The sequence below is a fragment of the Varanus komodoensis genome, unplaced genomic scaffold (genome assembly GCF_004798865.1).
Source record: "Varanus komodoensis strain SLA01 unplaced genomic scaffold, ASM479886v1 scaffold4, whole genome shotgun sequence".
Taxonomy (NCBI): Eukaryota; Metazoa; Chordata; class Lepidosauria; order Squamata; family Varanidae; genus Varanus; species Varanus komodoensis.
Genome location: NW_025335941.1, coordinates 32,781,761 through 32,801,561, shown reverse-complemented (window position 1 = coordinate 32,801,561; position 19,801 = coordinate 32,781,761). Strand labels below are relative to the sequence as shown.

At 41.1% G+C, this 19,801-nt stretch overlaps 1 protein-coding gene and 1 long non-coding RNA gene across 2 annotated transcripts in view; one reads left to right on the top strand and one right to left on the bottom strand.

The window, feature by feature from the left end:
• Positions 1–9,360, bottom strand: part of MYH15 (myosin heavy chain 15) — a 92,760-nt gene extending 83,400 nt beyond the window's left edge. The window contains exons 1-2 of the mRNA XM_044441486.1: positions 9,255–9,360; positions 855–998 (exon numbers count right to left, since the gene is read on the bottom strand). Of these exons, the coding sequence (XP_044297421.1) occupies positions 855–945 (91 nt within the window). The 5' untranslated portion in view covers positions 946–998; positions 9,255–9,360. The remainder of the gene's footprint in view (positions 1–854; positions 999–9,254) is intronic.
• A 3,173-nt stretch (positions 9,361–12,533) lies between these two features.
• Positions 12,534–19,801, top strand: part of LOC123029033 — a 35,227-nt gene continuing 27,959 nt past the window's right edge. The window contains exons 1-3 of the long non-coding RNA XR_006415826.1: positions 12,534–12,815; positions 14,734–14,822; positions 16,472–16,601. This is a non-coding gene — a long non-coding RNA (uncharacterized LOC123029033). The remainder of the gene's footprint in view (positions 12,816–14,733; positions 14,823–16,471; positions 16,602–19,801) is intronic.

Below are 19,801 nucleotides of genomic sequence, written 5' to 3'. Positions count from 1 at the left end.
AGCTGTGCATCATCACAATGTACCAGTTCCAAATCTACCGCACCACAGGGCAGATTCTATTTGTTGGATGCACTTCACATTGTTGATATCACTCATAGTACTTAGAAAGATATAGTGCATATGAGCCACATGAGCCGTAAATGAACTCCGTCATTTTTAAGCACCCTGAAGGCATTCCATTCTAAACCGTGTTGCTTTCAGGTATTCCAGTTACAGCTAGTTGGGGCTTATGAAGCAATGCATCAGGCTGCAGCATGTTCTTTTGATGTCAAGACGCACATACTGAGATCACAAGGGCCATATGTCACCCATATGCAATAGATGTAGTTATTTTCCCAACTATGCTGTAGGAATTGTCAGTCTGGATGGGGTGCAGAAAGTTGACTCATGAATAATATGTGTGTATCATAATGCCCTGCAGTATTTCTAGATAATGCAATTGCTCCATTCTACACTGCACCAACCATTCCACACCTCATAGTTCTATAATCTTTCTTGATAGAATTGGAATCAAAATAATCACCAGATCAACAGAGGAAAGGGTGGGGCTTTGTGTTTAAAAAAAAGGCCCAATAAAAATGAAAAGGCTGCTTATTAGATATTCAGATCCTGTATTATTCAAGAATTAAGCTATAAATAAACACCAGTGGTCAAACTATAACAGGATATGTGAAAAATACGGGCATATAAGACAAGTTTTTAAGGCATGGCTCCAGCCTAAATAGATAACAAGACAATGCCCTATTACAGAACTTGTGTTCATTTGCTATCCAAGTAAGTATCAGATCTACCAGTTCAGAACTACCAATTTCATTAACTTGTCAATAACAAAAAATTAAGACAACATTGCTTACCATCAAAAGCCACAGTCTGCAACACCATAATCTCCTTTTCACTTTTTCGGAGGAAGGCTGCAGCTTCCCCAAATTCCGACATGTCCATCATCTTGACAAGTAAGCTCGAGGGTGTACTTCCAAAAGAAAAATGAAGAAACTAGCCTGCAACACCAAGGTTATAAAATATAGAATTGTCCAAGGCAGAATTGTCCAATTGTCTAAGACACCTCCATACTGCACCTGTTTCCAGGAAGAGTTAAATCTGGACTCTATACTGTCCCCAAAAAATCCACCCAGCATGGTGTTGCAGCTGCAGAATCCACAGGTGACTCCAAATTAGGTAGCACTGTCGCTATTTGCTAGGTAGCGCTGCTATTTGAACATTATCAGAACAGGGAATGGGATCAAAAGTGCTTCTGCACTTTAGCAATGCGTTTCCCCTTGGAGGAAATCACTAAATACCACAGGACATTGCTGTCCATTTCCTGCTTCAATGAAATTAATGTCGAAACATGAAATGGCTATTCTCAAAACTTGTTTGGTGATTACTCCCTAGTCCCAAACAAGTGATTCATTTTTTAAAAAAATGTCCTTCTGGTCCTCTGAGGCTGCTCACATTAGGGCATATGAAAAAGCCACAGTTATTCAGCGGCAAGGAAAATGAATTCCACATACGCTCAGAGAAACCCTGTTATGATTTCAGGACTGAAATTGGTTCTATAAGTAGGTTCTATGCTCTTATTCTCCTTCATGGATCACTGCCTTGTTGTGGTGAAGCGGCTTGCATAGCTCAATGAAGCTATGAGCTATGCTGTGCAGGGTCACCCAAGACGGACAGGTAATAGCAGAGAGCTCTGACAAAATGTGATCCACTGGAGAAGGAAATGGCAACCCACTCCAGTATCTTTGCCATGAAAACCCCATGGACAGTACCAAAAGGCAAAAAGATATGACACCGGAAGATGAGCCCCTCAGGTCGGAAGGTGTCCAATATGCTACTGGGGAAGAGCAGAGGGCTAGTACTAGTAGCGCCAGAAAGAATGAAGCGACTGGGTCAAAGCCGAAAGGACACTCACTTGCAGATGTATCTGGTGGTGAAAGGAGAGTCCCATGCTGCAAAGATCTATACTCCATAGGAACCTGGAATGTAAGATCCATGAATCAAGGCAAGCTGGATGTGGTCAAACAAGAGATGACAAGTCTGAACATCGACATCTTAGGAATCAGTGAACTAAAATGGACAGGAATGGGTGAATTTAATTCAGATGACCATCAGGTATACTACTGCAGGCAAGAATCCCTCAGAAGAAATGGAGTAGCCTTCATAGTCAATAAAAGAGTAGGAAAAGCAGTACTGGGATACAATCTCCAAAATGACAGAATGATCTCAGTTCAAATCCAAGGCAAATCATTCAACATCACAACAGTTCAAGACTATGCGCCAACCACTGGTGCTAAAGAGGCTGAAGTTGACCAGTTCTATGAAGGCCTACAACACCTTCTAGAATTAACTCTGAAAAATGATGTTCTTATCATCATGGGGGATTGGAATGCTAAAGTAGGAAGCAAAAGATAATTGGAATAACAGGTAAGTTTGGCCTTGGAGTACAAAATGAAGCAGGGCACAGGCTGGTAGAATTTTGTCAAGAGAATATGATGGTCATAGCAAACACTCTTTTCCAACAACCCAAGAGACGACTCTACATATGGACATCACCAGACGGTCAACACAAAAATCAGATTGACTATGTGCTCTGCAGCCAAAGATGGAGAAGCTCTATACAGTCTGTAAAAACTAGACCAGGAGCTGACTGTGGCTCAGATCATGAGCTTCTGGTTGCAGAATTTAGGCTTAAGTTGAAGAAAGTAAGGAAAAGCACTAGGCCACTCAGGTATGACCTAAATCATATTCCTGATGAATATGCAGTAGAGGTGACAAATAGATTTAAGGAATTAGATCTGATAGACAAAGTGCCTGAAGAACTATGGATGGAGGTTCGCAACATTGTACAAGAGGTAGCAACTAAAACCATCCCAAAGAAAAATAAATGCAAGAAAGCAAAATGGCTGTCTGAGGAAGCTTTACAAATAGCTGAGGAAGGAAGGGAAGCGAAAGGCAAGGGAGAAAGAGAAAGATACAAACAATTGAATGCAGAATTCCAGAGAACAGTTAGAAGAGATAACAATGCCTTCTTAAATGAGCAATGCAAAGAAATAGAATAAAACAATAGAATAGGGAGGACCAGAGATCCCTTCAAGAAAATTGGAGATATGAAGGGAACATTTCATGCAAAGATGGGCATGATAAAGGACCAAAATGGCAGGGACCTAACAGAGGCAGAAGAGATTAAGAAGAGGTGGCAAGATTACACAGAGGAACTATACAAGAAAGAGCTTAATGTCCCTGACAACCACTATGGGGTGGTCACTGACCTCGAGCCAGACATCCTGCAATGTGAAGTCAAATGGACCTTAGGAAGTCTGAGCAACAACAAAGCTAGTGGAGGCGACAGTATTCCAGTTGTGCTATTCAAAATCCTAAAAGACGATGCAGTAAAAGTGCTACACACAATATGCCAGCAAATTTGGAAAACTCAACAGTGGCCACAGGATTGGAAAAGGTCAGTTTACATTCCGATCCCAAAGAAGGGCAATGCCAAAGAATGTTCAAACTACCACACCATTGCACTCATTTCACATGCTAGCAAAGATATGCTCAAAATTCTACAAGCTAGGCTCCAGCAGTATGTGGACCGAGAACTACCAGAAGTACAGGCAGGATTTTGAAGAGGGAGAGGAACTAGAGATCAAATTGCCAACATACACTGGATCATGGAGAAAGCTAGGGAGTTCGAGAAAAACATCTACTTCTGCTTCATTGACTATGCTAAAGCCTTTGATTGTATGGATCACAACAAATTGTGGCAAGTTCTTAAAGAGATGGGAGTACCACACCATCTTATTTATCTCTTGAGAAACCTATATGCGGGTCAAGAAGCAACAGTGAGAACTGGACACGGAACCACTCACTAGTTCAAAATTGAGAAAGGAGTTCGGCAAGGCTGTATACTGTTGCCTTGCCTATTTAACTTATATGCAGAGCACATCATGAGAAAGGCGGGGCTAGATGAATCACCAGTTGGAATTAAGATTGCTGGGAGAAATATCAACAACCTCAGATATGCAGATGATACCACTCTCATGGCAGAAAGTGAAGAGGAACTAAAGAGCCTCTTGATGCGGGTGAAGGAGGAGAGTGCAAAAGTTGGCTTGAAACTCAGCAATCAGAAAACTAAGATCATGGCATCCGGTCCTCTCACTTCCTGGCAAATAGATGGGGAAGAAATGGGGGTAGTGACAGATTTTATTTTCCTGGGCTCCAAGATCACCGCAGATGGGGACTGTAGCCAAGAAATTAAAAGACTCTTGCTCCTTGGGAGAAAAACTATGGCAAATCTAGACAGCATACTAAAAAGCAGAGACATCACCCTGCCAACAAAAGTGCGTATAGTCAAGACTATGGTTTTCCCAGTTGCAATGTATGGCTGTGAAAGCTGGACCATAAGGAAGACTGAGCGCAAAAGGATTGAGGCCTTTGAATTGTGGTGCTGGAGGGGACTCCTGTGAGTCCCTTGGACCGCAAGGCGATCAAACTGGTCAGTCCTAGAGGAGATCAACCCTGACTGCTCTTTAGAAGGTCAGATAGTGAAGATGAAACTCAAATACTTTGGCCACCTAATGAGAAGGAAGGACTCCCTGGAGAAGAGCCTAATGCTGGGAACAATAGATGGCAAAAGAAGAAGGGGACGGCAGAGGATGAGGTGGCTGGATGGAGTCACTGAAGCAGTTGGTGTGAGCTTAAGTGGACTCTGAGGGATGGTGGAGGACAGGAAGGCCTGGAGGAATGTTGTCCATGGGGTGGCGATGGGTTGGACACGACTTTGCAACTAACAACAACAACAATGCTCTTATTAAGCCTGGCAGGAAATTAAGACTGAGGTCATGTCACATGATACCCAGAGCTCAAACACACTGAGACTCTAGCCTGTCAAGATGCTGTCTGATCAGAAGCCCTTCTTTTAGTCCCAAGCACGCAAGAATCCAGTGTGGTTACTCACTTGTGAGGGGAAATGCATTTTTAATGTATTGAAACCATTCATACCCCAGCTTCTGCCTCAATTTGAGATACAAGGGAGTTCCCAACATGATCCAAAACTTATCAGAAAATAAGTCAATAAAAACCAAACCCCTGGAATTAAGCATTTCATTCTCTGAACATATGACACTGACTCAAGCTGAATGAGACCACTAGATCATCTGACCCAGTTGTGGGCAACTTGTGCCCCTCCCAATGCTGTTGGACTGCAGCTCCATCATGCCCCACTATTGACAATGATGGTTAGGACTAATGGGAACTGAAATCCAACAACAGCTGCAGAATGGCTGCGAGATGCTCACTCCTGTGCAAGCCCTCATGCTTATTCCAACAGCAGTGACCTGCCAAGGGCACAGTAAGGGCTGACAACACAAGTCATAAAGGACTGTGAGAAGTACTGTGTACTTAAGAGATGCTCTCTAGTTCTGCAATACATACAGTACATCAGGACAAACAGGTATGCTATTCCGTTTTTTAAACAGAAGGTATAAACATTGCCTATCCAGTGACATATCTAGGCTTCTCAGAGTAGAAACTCAAACTTACTATAATAATCTAAGTCTGTGTGATTTAAAAGAAAATTTTCTCAGCATTAAATAAATAAAGACACAGAATTTGAAAGTAAGGATGCGCCTCCCCAAATGTAAGGGGGGGAAATCTTCCCACAAGCTGGGACATTGCCCAAGCATAAATATCTTCTTGTAACTTAAAGATGAGCAGTTTGATGGTCATAAGGACACAAGCTTATGCATGTGAAGGCAAAAAAGACCACTAATTCCCAGCATTATTAAGCCGGTCATGGTCACTGAGGAATGCTGTGAGTTGTAAGATTTCTCTCTCTCTAATATGCACAGAATTGAACCTTGAGCAAATTAAAAGAGCAGTGTTAAACATGCTTATTTAAAACTACATTCCAGAGCGTTCAATGGAACAAAGGGCCATTAGAAAGCAGTGTGCAGATATTCTGGCTTTCTCTTTCTTTTTTCTTAGTGGATTTTCTGTGGCAAGAGAAAAGATGGAGAAACACCAGGAGGTAACAAGCAGGAGATGTTATTTGTACCCGCCATAAAATTCTGCGAGTGAGGCATAAGCCACCCTCGGCAGCACACTTGCTCCTAGGTAAGGTGTGCATGCATGAGCAGCAGCAGAGCCAAAACAATCATGATTTTAAATGTAGGCCTTGCAGCTATGTGAGGGTTTGGTTTCTTTTTTACTCTAGAGTAGGCCTAAGTCCCTGATCCAGATCCTAAAAACTCTTCTACTCTTTACGTTAGGGTTCCAGTCAGGGGTCTTGCACCTATTCTAGAATAAAAATGAACAGAGATGTAGCTGCCTTATGCAGATTTAAACTAATTTCTATTTTTTTTTTATTTGAAAGCAAAACAACTATAATAAACAGAGCAAGCTGAAATAGACAAAATGAATGTCTATTTTTGACTGTTAGATAACACATTTAAGATTATTCTAATTTTTTTAGATTAGATTATTAAAGAATTTTCTTTAATACAACCTCAGTATTTGTTGGGGGAAAGGGTGGAAAAATCCATTGGGGAATTTAAGGAAATAAAGCTCTCTTCCCTCAATGAACACAGGAATGTGGTCACAGAGATGGAACAGTCCACAGTGATACTTTGCCCTGCTTTTCCTCATCTATATGAAATAAGAGACATACCAGCTAGGAGGTTACTATTTTTTATTTATTTATTTATTTATTTTATTTGGAACACTTATATGCTGTCCCATTCGCAAAAGCCTTGGGATGGCTTCCAATACAAATAAATAACTATACATATATATATGTAATTTTATTTTATCATGCTAATTATGGAAGTGGTGAAATATCACCATTCTGGTCAATGGAAAGGAGGCCATTTTTAAATGAGCACCTAGAAAAGGGAAATGAATGACCTTGTGACTTTCATTCACATGTTCTTCAGGTTTGGAATCCAAAGGAGGTTCTGCTGCTGGCAGGGCTGACATGAAAGACGGGCATAACCAGGCATCTGCCAAGGGCCCACAACCCATCAAGGGTGTGCTGACAGAAGCCCTCTGGATTAGCTCCCCTTCTTCACCACTGCTTGCTGAGGTGCCTCTTGCTCTGGCCTGGAGAACAGTGGTGTCAACAAGGAGGAGCAGTAGAAGCCCACCTGTTCACTGCATCTTTGCCTCTCAAGCAAGTGAGTGGTAACAGCAATGGGAAAGAGAAGGAGGTGCAATTGCAGCTGGTATTGAGAAGCCTGGCTCACTCAGGGAGGGTACCCTGGGCAGGAGTCACCAAAACCTGGAGCTGGCATTGGTGCTGCCATATTTTTCCACCCCAAAAATTCAAACAAATTTAAACTGGAAGAAGAGTAGCATTCTTTAAGCAGGTTGGTTGACCTTCTCAGTAGCTACTAAGTTTTGATGTCAAAAACACTGAAACTGTTTGCTTGTTTCATTCTTCAATGGCAATGAATACTTTCACAACTGCTGTTGTTACTCTTTCCTAATTTTAGGCAAATTCTGAAAGAGTCAATGCATGATGTTACAAGGCAACTTTATTATAATAGGGGTCGGCGTTCATATAATCTCTGTGATCAACCTTTGGCAGAAGTCCCATTTACTTTAGACTGTACAAGCAACATGCAATCACATATTAGTTGGTAGAAGAACAGCAAGTTTTGTGGCACTGTAAAGACTTACACATTTATTCTGGTATAACCTGTCATATGCTGAATGAGGGGCACACTGTCCCTGAAAGCTTATGTGTGAAAAATTTGCTAGTTTTTAAGGTGCCAGAAAACTCTTTTTTTATTATCTTTTATTTGCTTCAGAATACTAAGATGGCTACCCCACTGGAAACAGATATGAGAAAACCCATACCATTGCTTTTTCGTGTTAGCACTGTTCCAAATCTTTAAGTGTTCAACATCGGAGACAGCCAGCAGGAGACTACACATATTTGCTCAGAAGTAAGGTCCACTGCATTTAGTGGGACTTATTCTCAGGAAAGTGTTTTTAGGATTTCATCCTCAATGATCCATCTAAACATAAGTGCAGATCATTGCAAATTCTTCTGTAAAGGCCTTTTCATCCACTGAAACTTTCATCAAACTCTGCATGCATTAGTTTCCCTGGGAATTATGTGCTGTGTCTAGGCACGAATATGATTATACAGTGAATGGGTTTAGACAACACAATAATCCACACTCAGGGTTAAAGGAAGGGTGGAATGTGAATTGTCATTGAACCATAGGTTGTTGCTGCAATATGGGATGCTTTGTTGTCTGAACAAACAACCCCTAAAGAGAACTCATATTTTTTGTTGAGTTCTGAACTGTGGGTAGTTTACCGTGGTTTCAGACAACATTTTAACCCATGTTTCATCAACAATTCAGTGACAAACCACACTGAACCCATCATCAGGCCTTGAGTTGGGATTATTGTGTTGTTTGAACGCAATCAATGTTAACCAGGTTATCTTTTCTGGGCTAGACAGAAGTGCCAGTATAAAGCTGAAACATAAAGAGAAGTGTAGAGAGATAAGATAAACAGAAAGCTTCCACTGAAAATTGTTTTCCACAAGTACACACACACACAAATATACTGCCTAATTGAAAGGTTCCTCATACAGTGTGAGTACAATCTGATCTGGAAAGCCTGTTTACTTTCTGGATATATATTTCCCAGAGTGTAAAAGAGGTACCTAAGTGAAGCTCAGACATTGTAGGTTTATATAGATTGCCCTCATTCTGGTTTTGGGTAGTTGATAGTAAGGTGCAGAGATCAATATTCAAAGCAGTTCTGAGCCTCTCTGAGTTACCCAAAACAGTTTTTTCAAAGCATTTAACGTGCATTTCAGTATCACTATAATGATGAATCTGAGCTTCATTCCTTTTTCAGATTTATCTTAAAAAACAAAACAAAACAAAACAAAACAAAACAAAAACAAAAAAAAAAGGAAATTCCAAAACATGGCTTGTACAGAAAAGGTGGCAAGTGCATTCTCAGCATCACAAGGACACAAACCTCCTTGGAAATATCATGCAGCTCTTCTGGCTGTTTTGAGTGTTTCATTTGTATGGGCTTTAGCAGCAAGTTGAGTTCCTGATTCCTGCATGCATTGACAAAATCTCATTGCTACTAAATACAGTGCTCTGTGTTTATAGTTTATAGAACTAACAAAAAGTTACATCTTAACAACATAAAATATCATACCATGAAAACACAGAATTATAGGCTACAAATGTATATTTTTTAGAAGTAAGAGAAATGGTACATACCCTGAAAAGAAAAGGACCAAGTAAGAGGAACCTTCTAGCTCCAGACTTTTTATACACCTTCCACCAAGGTCATTGATGATAATGATGTAAAGGCATCAATAGCTTTCCGTGTTTCTATTTTTGTCCTGGAGTCCTGGAAGAAGTAGTAGTATAGGGAGAAAAAACAGTTCAGTATGTGTGGTATTCTAGGGGAGTGGTTTGCTATTTGCTTTGGTTTTATCTTCACCATCCTTTCCATAAGCAATGTAAAATTCACAATGTGCATGTATTCCAATAAAAGCAAAATCTACTTCTCACCAACTTAAAAAAGGAAAAACCAAAAAAGGCTATCCAGATGGAGCTTATTTGGAAACTATTATTGACTGATTGAGTTAGTTATTTGGTTGATTTATATCCTGCCTTTTCCTCTTTTTTCAACAACTCAGAGTAGTTTCCATAATTCTCTTCCTCCTGTTCTGAATCTCTTCCCCACAACAACATCTCTGTGAGGTAGGTTGGGCTGAGAGTCTGTGACTGACCTAAACTCACCCAGATGACTTCATGGCTGAGCAGGGACTAGAACCCAGATCGAGTGAGTCCCAGGCCTGTGCTCTTAACCACTACACCACACTGCCTTTCTCTAAACTAAAGCTACAACTGTGTATGCAGAGGCAACAGAGACCAGGAAGAGCTCATCTTCACCTTAATTAGACCTTGTGAACAAACCTGTGTACATATAAATTGCACCCCAGCTTTCTGGACATTCCTACTTTTTGTAGGATTCCTGTTTGTGTGTGCTGTTTATATGCATGTAGGGAATCAGTTCTTATAGTCACTGGTGCAGCTAACTAAATTTAGACCCTGAACTTAATGGTCTGGGTGGGGTGGGGTGGGGGTGGCCATGTGTATCACTTCAGTTGTACAGCAGACTACCTTTCTATTCTTCCTCCCATCTTTCACACTTTCCATGCTACACAACTGTTTCCCCATTCCTTAGGTCAGAGCAAAACAAAAAAGAAATAGTTTGCCAACCCTGATTAATTTTTAAAAGTAGTCTAAGCCTTTGTAGCTTTGCGTTTTAAACTCACTTAAATCATAGTGCCATCATGACTCTGCTATCCCGATGCTAATCACATTTACTGGGGAATAACCATTCTTTTATTGCAGAAAATGATGGCAGGTCATGAAAGTAATGATAAAATGAGTGCCTGCAACCATGAGCATGCCCTGACATTGGCCATCTGATGATAAAATATGGGTTAAAATAGGAAGGGTGTGATGGCAAGCAGCATCGGCCTCTGTAGGAGCCAGCACGCAGATGTCAAGCTTGTTGGTGCTGCTGCCGTGTCCCACTCGGCCCCGGCCCTCTCTCAATGACTGTTTGGTGCTCCCCAGGCTGTGGGGACCTAGATTTCAGCCCCCAGTTTCAGCCCTAGCTACACACACTACTGAACGTGCAGTGATTTGGAGATGGGCCTGCTGCCCCCTCCCACTTAGCCTTATCCTGCTCCAATACAGTTGGGAACGGTTTTAGCTCAAGGGGATGGGATAGATTTCAGGTTGCAAGTAGCCCTCAGTGAAATGTGTTCTTTACGTTTCAGTATTGTTCACATGCCAGAACAGTATTGTTCCTGCCCATGGGATACTGATGCAGATGAGCAGATTGGCATATGTTGCAGACACTTCCACACTCAGTTCAGGTTTTCTATATTAGGAAAATAGGATGGTGCCTTATACTGAGTTTGGTCCTTCTGGCTCAATATTGTCAACACTGACTGGCAACAGCTTTTCCTCCAGTGGCAGTGGGACCTAGTGAAGGGTCTCTGAGGCATTTCTTATTGTAGGGGAAGGATCATATAGGAAGAAATGGTACCAAAGATGCCTCACTCCCAAGCCGTTAAGGACACTACCTTTCAGTACTAGCATTTTGAATTAAACCTGTAGGTAGACAAGGTCTGTCTGTCTTCTAAACAGATGCCATTCTTTCAAGTCAATGCAATTCCTGGGAAAAAAATCCTGACCAGTTTGGAGGCACTCAGTTTTACCTGAGTTTATCTGGACTCTGAAAGCCTTGGAGTTCTTGTTGAATCTGAATTCTCATTCCTGCTGGAATGGAAATGCTGCAAGATATGTTAAGTTGATTAGAGGCTCTCGTAGCAGGACTAAGAAGGTTCCAAATAGTCTGCTGGTACAAAAGATGAATTGTAGCTAGGCTTAAAAAGAAGAAGAGAGGTTTAGATGTTCTATTTCTAGATATCTACCCAGAGAGGCATTTAACTATTTTAAGCCAGCCAAGTGTACAACCACAGCTTACATGTTATATCTGTTCCTGTGAAAATGCTGTTTGAATGGTCTGCCCAGTAAGTGATTTCAGTAGCAAGAGTACTTGAGGAAAGAAAGGTTCGCAAAAGATACGGACTTCTACAAGAGGTGTTGAGAAAAGGTTCTAGTAACAGAACACAAAGAACTGGCTTACTTCTTTTACTTTTTTATTAAGCATCAGTCTTGTGTCTGAGTTAAAGACACATACAATAGCTGGAACAAATCCAAGCAACTGTTTTTATTCACTGCCATTCAGCACCCTGCTCACTGAAACAGAGGCATTGATCACCAGCTTTGAACCATAATATTCAATTGCTTGCAGCAAATGGCAAGAGGGTCTGCCCAACTCAATCTCATGTTCAAAAGCCACTGGGCTAGAGGTTGATTCTTGCCTCAACACTGGTGACAAGACAGTGTTGTCCCCCGCATCTGATGGTGGCAGCTTGTTTGGGCAGGTACCAAACAGGCTGAGCATGACAAACAAAGCTCAGTCCTCCAGATCCTGCTCATCCTTCCTTGGTGCCCAGCAGCAGCTGTATGAAGCAGCCACTTCGTTCTGCTTGATGGCAGAGCCAGTCCCACTGGTCATGCTGGTTAGCAGATGACCAAAATCCAGTTCCTGGCTAGTTTTCATCATCCAGGATGGAGATGAGTCCCATTCTGCCACAGTCAACTGTATATCCCCTAAACATAGCACTGTTTGAGTGAACAATGCTACCTGAAACAGTATAAATAAATGGAGCAAAATTCTGTATCAAATGTAACAGTCTATTATGCCAAAAGAGAAGCTAAAATTTGGGCTGCAGAGTACATGCAAATGTACCACCGTGACAGATTTAGCCTTCAGATGGAAACAACTCAGGTTGATCAGACCTCCAATACGTAGAATAAGGCAGGAATGCATTTTCTGAGCTGAGAGAGTTCATAAGAATCCTGAAGGATCAGACCAAAACCTTACATAGTCCAAGATTCTGTTCACACAGTGGCCTAATAAAAAGTCCATAAAATTGATGTAATTCCCAGTCCATTGTCTATTACACCTGAACTTTTAAATCTGGACTTCTTTCTATTTTCAAATTTTAGGACAATCTTATACAAGATGAACAAAAAAGAAAAATCACGAATAAACATTGACCAAATTCAGTGGGCACATGGAAAGAACTGTGATGTACCTTCCCAGCATGAAGCTGTTAAAGATAAAAAGTAACAACTCCATTTAAGCACTGAGATGAAACACTTTTGCAAGATCCATTTGAGCAGGTATGAGCAGTCCTTCCAAGATGACCACTGGTATATTTGAGGGGCTTACCCCCTTAATTTTTTTGCAATCCATAATATGTGCCAATATTTGCTACTTTTAAAAAGTCTCTCTAGCCAGATTTGTGCAGATCCAACACTCTGGAATACCACTGTTTGCACACATTTTGGGGGAGGAAAGTATAGCTATAGAGAATTACTACCATATTTTGCTGCTAAAAATAATGTTTAACTTCATAGAAATTCCAGCTTACAAGAGCTGCATAAGGCTACCAATGACAGGACATTTCAGAGGGCATTAATTCATCAGATCACTGTAAGTCAGATTTGCACATAGCAACAACAAAGGAATCCCACCTTGAAGATGGAAGTTTGCAATTTGACAGCTCTTGTACTACAGAAGACAGTTATTGATTCATGATCCCTTTATGTCTCCAAGAAAGTAGAATCTTGGGGGCACTTGCAAAAGTAAGAGAATGCTTGAGGCACATGATCTGTTCCCATAACCTGAACCTCCCTCCTTTGCAAACGAAGATCACTCTGGGCTTTGGAAGCATTTGACAGTTCACTTCTGACAGCTGTCAGATGCTTACAATGGATAAGTTAATTCACCTGCAGCCCTGGCTGGGCTGTGAAAAGGGCAGATACCTGCTTGATTTGCCCAAATTTATTCAGATAAATTTTAAAAAATAATTATGTGAGCAAGTATTTGTGCAAATGGAGGGAGTAATCCTGGCAATCCTGGAACACTTTAGAGGAACTCCCCATATGGGAATCATGAAAGGTGACTTTCCAACTGCTTTTTGCAATCACTGGTGAAAACAATTGAAAAGGAAAAAGCCATGGCAAATACGAAATGACTCATGGCCACAATGGGGAGCAGAAGAACCTTCTGTCACCTGCCCCAAAATACCACTTGGGCACTTTTGGAGTGGTTGGTAGTGGTACTCACCTGGTAGTCACTTGACAAGTGTGGTTGGTTTTTGCCACTAGCCTGCTAACCTTGTCTTCACCCATGATGAGTCATGTCATCAGGATTCAGGTGACGTGAAAACCTGTTGTAGATGAAACAACTCCTAGAACAAGCCATAGGTTGCCTGTTTGGCCTATAACCCAAACTTAACCCATTAGAACAAACTCAACCTACATTTAAATCAAATAATAGTAACTCACCCTGGCTTATAAAACTCAGCGAGTTGTTGTGATATTTGAATTGAGTACTGTGCTTCTATGCATCTGAGCTTCCTGAAAAATGAAGACTTCAATGTTTGTTTATTATATTTATATCCTGCCTTGTTCCTTTCAAGGAACATAATTTTTCTCTTCCTCTTAATCCTATCCTCACATCAGTAGCCCTGTCTGGTATGTTGGGCTACAAGTCTGTGACTGGCCCAAAGTCACCCATGGCTGAATGGGAACTAAAACCAGGTTTCCTGGATTCCAGCCCAGCACTCTTAACCACTACACCACACTAGCCTTCCCTTAGTGAAAAGACCACCATAATGTTCTGGAATGGACTAGTTTTTTCATATTCTGAGGGAAGACCATCCTCCGAATAGACCAGGTATCCTAACATGTAACCTATAATCTTCTGCACTAAAAATGTCAAAATTTAGTACATCATAGCAAATCTGTATTTACAGCTGAAATACCATACTAAATATTCAGAAGAATGTTTAATGCAGTAAGGTGTGAATATCAGGTTTTATATAAAGAACTATGCTTGAACATTGTATATATAGCACTTACATAACACTTCTACAGGGAAAAAATATGTTTTCTTTCATTTGAGAAGACTAATAGTTGTTTATCTGTTAGTGTAAGCAGCATTACAGGTGCTAGTCAGAACTGGCCTCAAATCTGTTTTCTTTACAAAGGTTAGCAGTACTCAGTGTGATCATATGTCAGCTTTTCCTTACAGTTCCCATCATTTGTCCAGATTCCTTCCAGAAGAGATTCTTATTATATTGGGAAGAAGACAAACACCATAGTCACAGTTAATGCTGAAAGGTCAGTATTTCTTTAATTGGTAGGTTAAAAAAGAAAGATATAAGGAAATACTGATAAGGTATCCCATGACTCATTTAGTCTATTTTTAATAACATTGTCTCTTGGAAAAGAATGTAATAAGATTTATCTTCTTGAGACACGTAGATAGTGTCAAAAGTGGTGCCATAATCTTTAAGTGGTTGTCTGGATTGTGTAAAGTCTACTTCTGACAACTCACTGCTTTCTAAATGAAGAACTAGATGCAATTTTGAAGTGGATAGCTGATGCCAATAATTCTGTTCTTTAATATAATGCCCTGGATAGGAAATAATCTCCTTGAAGGGCAGAGTTGGGACAGAAGCCTGCTTTATACAAAAAGACTGCACAGGGAAATGGCTGGAAATGTCACCTGCTCCGCTTGGTAAGTGGTTTGCCAACGTGAAGGGCCACTGTTATGCTCATGTCACAGCAAACCACATAACTTCTGAAGTGGTAGGGAGATAAACCACACAGTGGAAGCAAGAGTTAGCTCCTATTTTGAGAAGGACTGAGGAAAGGGGCCCTCCAGAGGACCCTCTTCTTATTAATTGAGCTCTGGGGGCAGCTGAAGCAGGCAGGGGCAATGCCCCAATCAATACCCAACCCAAGTGCTTGTGGCAGCCATTTTGGTGTCCTGCAATACTCCAGAGTGACTTTATGTCAGGAAATTAGACTGGCACTAAGGCCCTTCTACCATATGCTGCTTAAAGCACTTGGGCAAAATAAGTGCTTTAAGCAGAATTAAACAAGAATTAAACAAGAATCAAGAGGCCCCAGGTAGCAATGTTAACGAAGGACCCAGCCAGAATGGTCCTTGGCTCTGTAAGCTACCAAGGGGGTGAGTGCCAACACTGACCCTGGTGGCAGCTGATCTATATGGAAAGCTAGAGGGTAATGGTGTCCCTTGTGAAACTGCCACTGTTGTTTATACAGATCATTAGTGCATGGGGTTCTCCATGCAAGGCATTCATTGTATGCTCAGGATTCCTCATTTGTGGTAGTTTGTGGGTACTTTACACAACCTTGTCATCCTCTAGGGCATCTCCAAACAAGTGTTTTCCAAATGTTTCTGGTTTTTCATTTTATTTTATTTTTGGGGAAGCCAAGTAAGTTTGGTATTATCTGACAAAGGAAAAATGAACTGAACTAAAGGCTTATGTATTTTTGCAAATCTGCTATCTCACAGTGCCACCTTGTGGTTTCATAATAGAACATATATAGAAGCAGAAAAAGAAAAAATGCCTGGAGAAATGCATATGTAAAGGAAAAGTGGAACAGGTTTCTGTAAATTACCCAGAAACAGAAGCTTCAGTAAAGTGTCCAGTTAAAAGCCTTGTGCCAAAAAGCCCTATGAATCAGAAGGACAAGAAAATTTGGTTCTGCAGAAAAGAAACTCCTATAAACGTTCTTTCTCCACTTCTGTGAGTTCTTAAGTGGAAACAATGCGCACAAGGGCAGCCTATCAGTCTTGCCTGCACGGAATCAGTGACAGGAGTTTTACCATTAATACAGTCTGAAGGTTTGCTAGGAAATGTTGCCAAAAGGTTCCTGGTAGACTGTTTAGGATTATGCAAGTCTGCAGGGATGCTCCTTTGGAATACTGCCTTCCTAACTGCTTTCTACCTGCTCAGAGTTGTGCACTGGCAAATGAACAGAGAAGCCGCCCCAGATCACCAGGAAGCTGTTCTCATCCTAATGAATCTGTGAAGCTGGTCTGCCCTGTCTTGTGAGGGAAAAAGGCTGTTACTATGACATTTCATGGTTGGTTTGAAGTACTTAGTATTTTCTGTAAGAACTTTTAAAACTGCTAGAGATGCAAAGTCTGGTCACTCCTTTTTCTTCTCTTTTTTTCTTTTACTGGAATGGAGAGGTAAACAGTAAAACATTAAGTGTTCAATGCTGTGTTTGTTTTAGCTTTGCTTCAGTTTTTCCAAGATTAGTGAATATGGGGAAAAAGATTTTATCTGAAAAATATTTTCTAAAACAATAGCACTAGATGGATGGATGAATGGACGGATGGAGCTATGATCCCAATGTTCTGAACCAGTCTCCTGTCCCACCCCAACCCCCTAGTACGTATGACCTACGAAGCAGCCTACCGGCTAATTTGTGTTTTTCCAATGCAGGGAAGAAGTGGTGGTTTCTACATTGCTCCATCCCCCCCGTCCCTGAACCGTGAAGGATTTCAGCAGCAACCTAATTGGGTTTAGTATCATTTGGCTAGACAAACTAGAGGGGCTTGAAGGATCTTTGTAAGATTTGCTAATATGCGAGCAAATCATGGATGGTATCAAGCCAGATATCTTCGAAGGTCCCCGGAGAGACACCCTGTATACTATGGTGCTTCATCTTTAGTACAGTACGGTACACTTGATCCACCTTTTCCTTCCAACTGTTAGATCTTTGAGCCAAAACAGATTGTATGCCTAGAAACATTGTTTCATTTTTAGTCTACAGTAGGGGGCTCCAGTCCAGACCTTAAAAGCCTTTTCATCCACCATGCTAGGAACCCAATCTGGATCTGTGCCCTGTACCTGCTTTAGAAGGTATTTTTAAATAGATGTAGCTGCTACATCATTTAAAGTAATGTCTGTTGTGGCCCGTACTCATCTTAGATGCCACAATTGCAGGGAAATTTCCTTTTGGACCACCCACAGCTAACATGAATATTCTTTTGTCAAATCCTGAAATCCAACTGAGCATTACATTAAAGCAAAACTACAGTGAAGGAGATCCAATCACTGTGAAATAACATTCTGCAGACTAATGGTTTGTTTGCTTGCCTGTATGAGCCATCCAGCAAAGTGGACAAGAGACATTGCAGAGAAGTAAATTGATCTCCAGTGTCCCTAAACGTTGGCAAATAGGAGCTGGGAATGGGTATCTGAACTGGAACTGCAGTATTAGGGAAAGTACTTATTCACTTTAGCTCTTCTATCTACATCCTGTTGAAGTTGTGATTCCAATGAAAATTCACCCCCACCCCAACCTATTATGCATACACATATGTATGTTTTCACTGAAATGGTAAAAATCCACTTGCAAGTTTGGGGGTTGGGGAAAGAAAGGGTTAGACACTGCAATGTGCGGTCCTAGAGCAGATGTGAAATGAAAGTGGATAATAGCTGTCCACCATTCCCTCCAGTCCGGGCCTGAGAGCAGGGGCAACCAGAGAGTTGCATGTAGAGTCACTGCGATGGAGTCATAATAATTAGCCCTTTCCCTCACTGTGAAATCAGGACAGCCTATCATAGAGCTTCTTTACACAACCTATGAAAAATGCATTGAAACAGTGCCCAGGTGGTGAGCAAATAGCTGAATACACTCTTGAAAACTACCTACTGAACACATGATTGACAGCTTGCTCTGTGTTTGTGGAAGTAATTAGATCATTTTCATGCCGCGTGAAAATACCCTATTGTTCCTTTGCTTGGAAAGCCTACAATTTGGACAGTCACTAACAAGTTGTGAAGAAGAGATCAAAAGAAAATCTCAGATCGCAAGAAAATAATGGTGCATTCTATATGGGTTTCAAAGCAGACAATAGCATGCCTAAATCTCTAATGTGTTTTCAAGTGGACAAGAGTGTTTGGCAGCCTATTACACAGCTGTAAACTAAAACACAACATTCAAGTGCCAGCCTCCCACCCCCAGCCATTCCAGTCTAAGTAGGGATAAATTTCAAAGCTGTCATTACTCATTCTGCCCTGCTGACATTTGATCATTATTATATCTTAAGAAGTTCTAAATAGGTCATGCCTTTAGCTGGAGAACTCAGCTTCAGGAAGTGAGGCTGACAGAGTAGTTAGACCTTCATTAACAACACTCATGAATCCACTACTGTGTTTCCTAATATAAGAGGGGATAAAACCTAAAAAATCCTAATCTGAAGGGAGATCAGACCTTGCCTTTGCACAGGAAAAGGAATTCGAATAGCAGAAGATAGAAATCACCACTAAATCCATCAAAGAAGCCCTTTTTTCAAGCCTGCTTTGTAAATTGTTAAATTGTTCATAAATGATCTGAGCTGAGCAGCGAGTTTGCCAAGTTTGTTAATAGTAGCAAACCATTTAGGATGGTTAAACAGAAAGGGGTTGTAAGGAGCACCAAAAATCTCCCCACATCTGATCATCAGAATGTCAAGTGCAGTTTAATGTAAAGTAATGAACACAAGGGCAGATAAGTCAATCCTAATTAATTGGGTTTGAGCTAGTAGTGGCTGACCCAAAAAGAGAGTGATGTTGGCTCTGAGCCTGCCCACCACTAGCATGAGAACCCTGTTAATGTTTTCCTGAGGGAAGGTGGCCAATGGCAGAAAAAAAGATCCTTTACCTATGGGTTAAGTCTGCCTAATGAGGCAACAGTAAACATAAGATTTGAACCGGGAAATCTTGTAGCTCACAGCTGATGTCTAGACTTGATGTGGAAGGAGGGATGCATGTCTGTCTCAGAAGAGCCAGGACACTTCTATTCTTTATATGGAAAAAGAGAACAGCTTAAAGCATCAGAGCACAATGAGGTAAAAGGGGTAGGTTCTGCCTCTGCCCTGCCCATACAATTATCTTGGTATAGAAGCGGTAATAAAAGAAGCCCAGCTTCCAGCTGTTTATCATGTGAATGGAGGAGGCATGTGGATAAAATACTTACAGTAGTCGCAACCAATCTAGTGTGGTCCTCCACCTCATAGCTACTCTGGCTCACTTTTAATGGTTAGATATAAATATATTCTAAAATGCTTCAGGTCATGTGTCTAACACAAACACCATGCTTAATGATGTTTAGGTTCTGCTGAAAACTTATCTATATACTCAGGGATTTGCTGGTTTTAATACTGGCTTTGGTAGTTTTCTCAGCCATTGTCTGCATCTTTGTGGTGTATCTTGGACAGCATGAGTCCTAAAACTACAGCCTGAAGGTCAGATCTGGCCTGCCATGACCATTTATCTGTCCCCCCTCAGAGG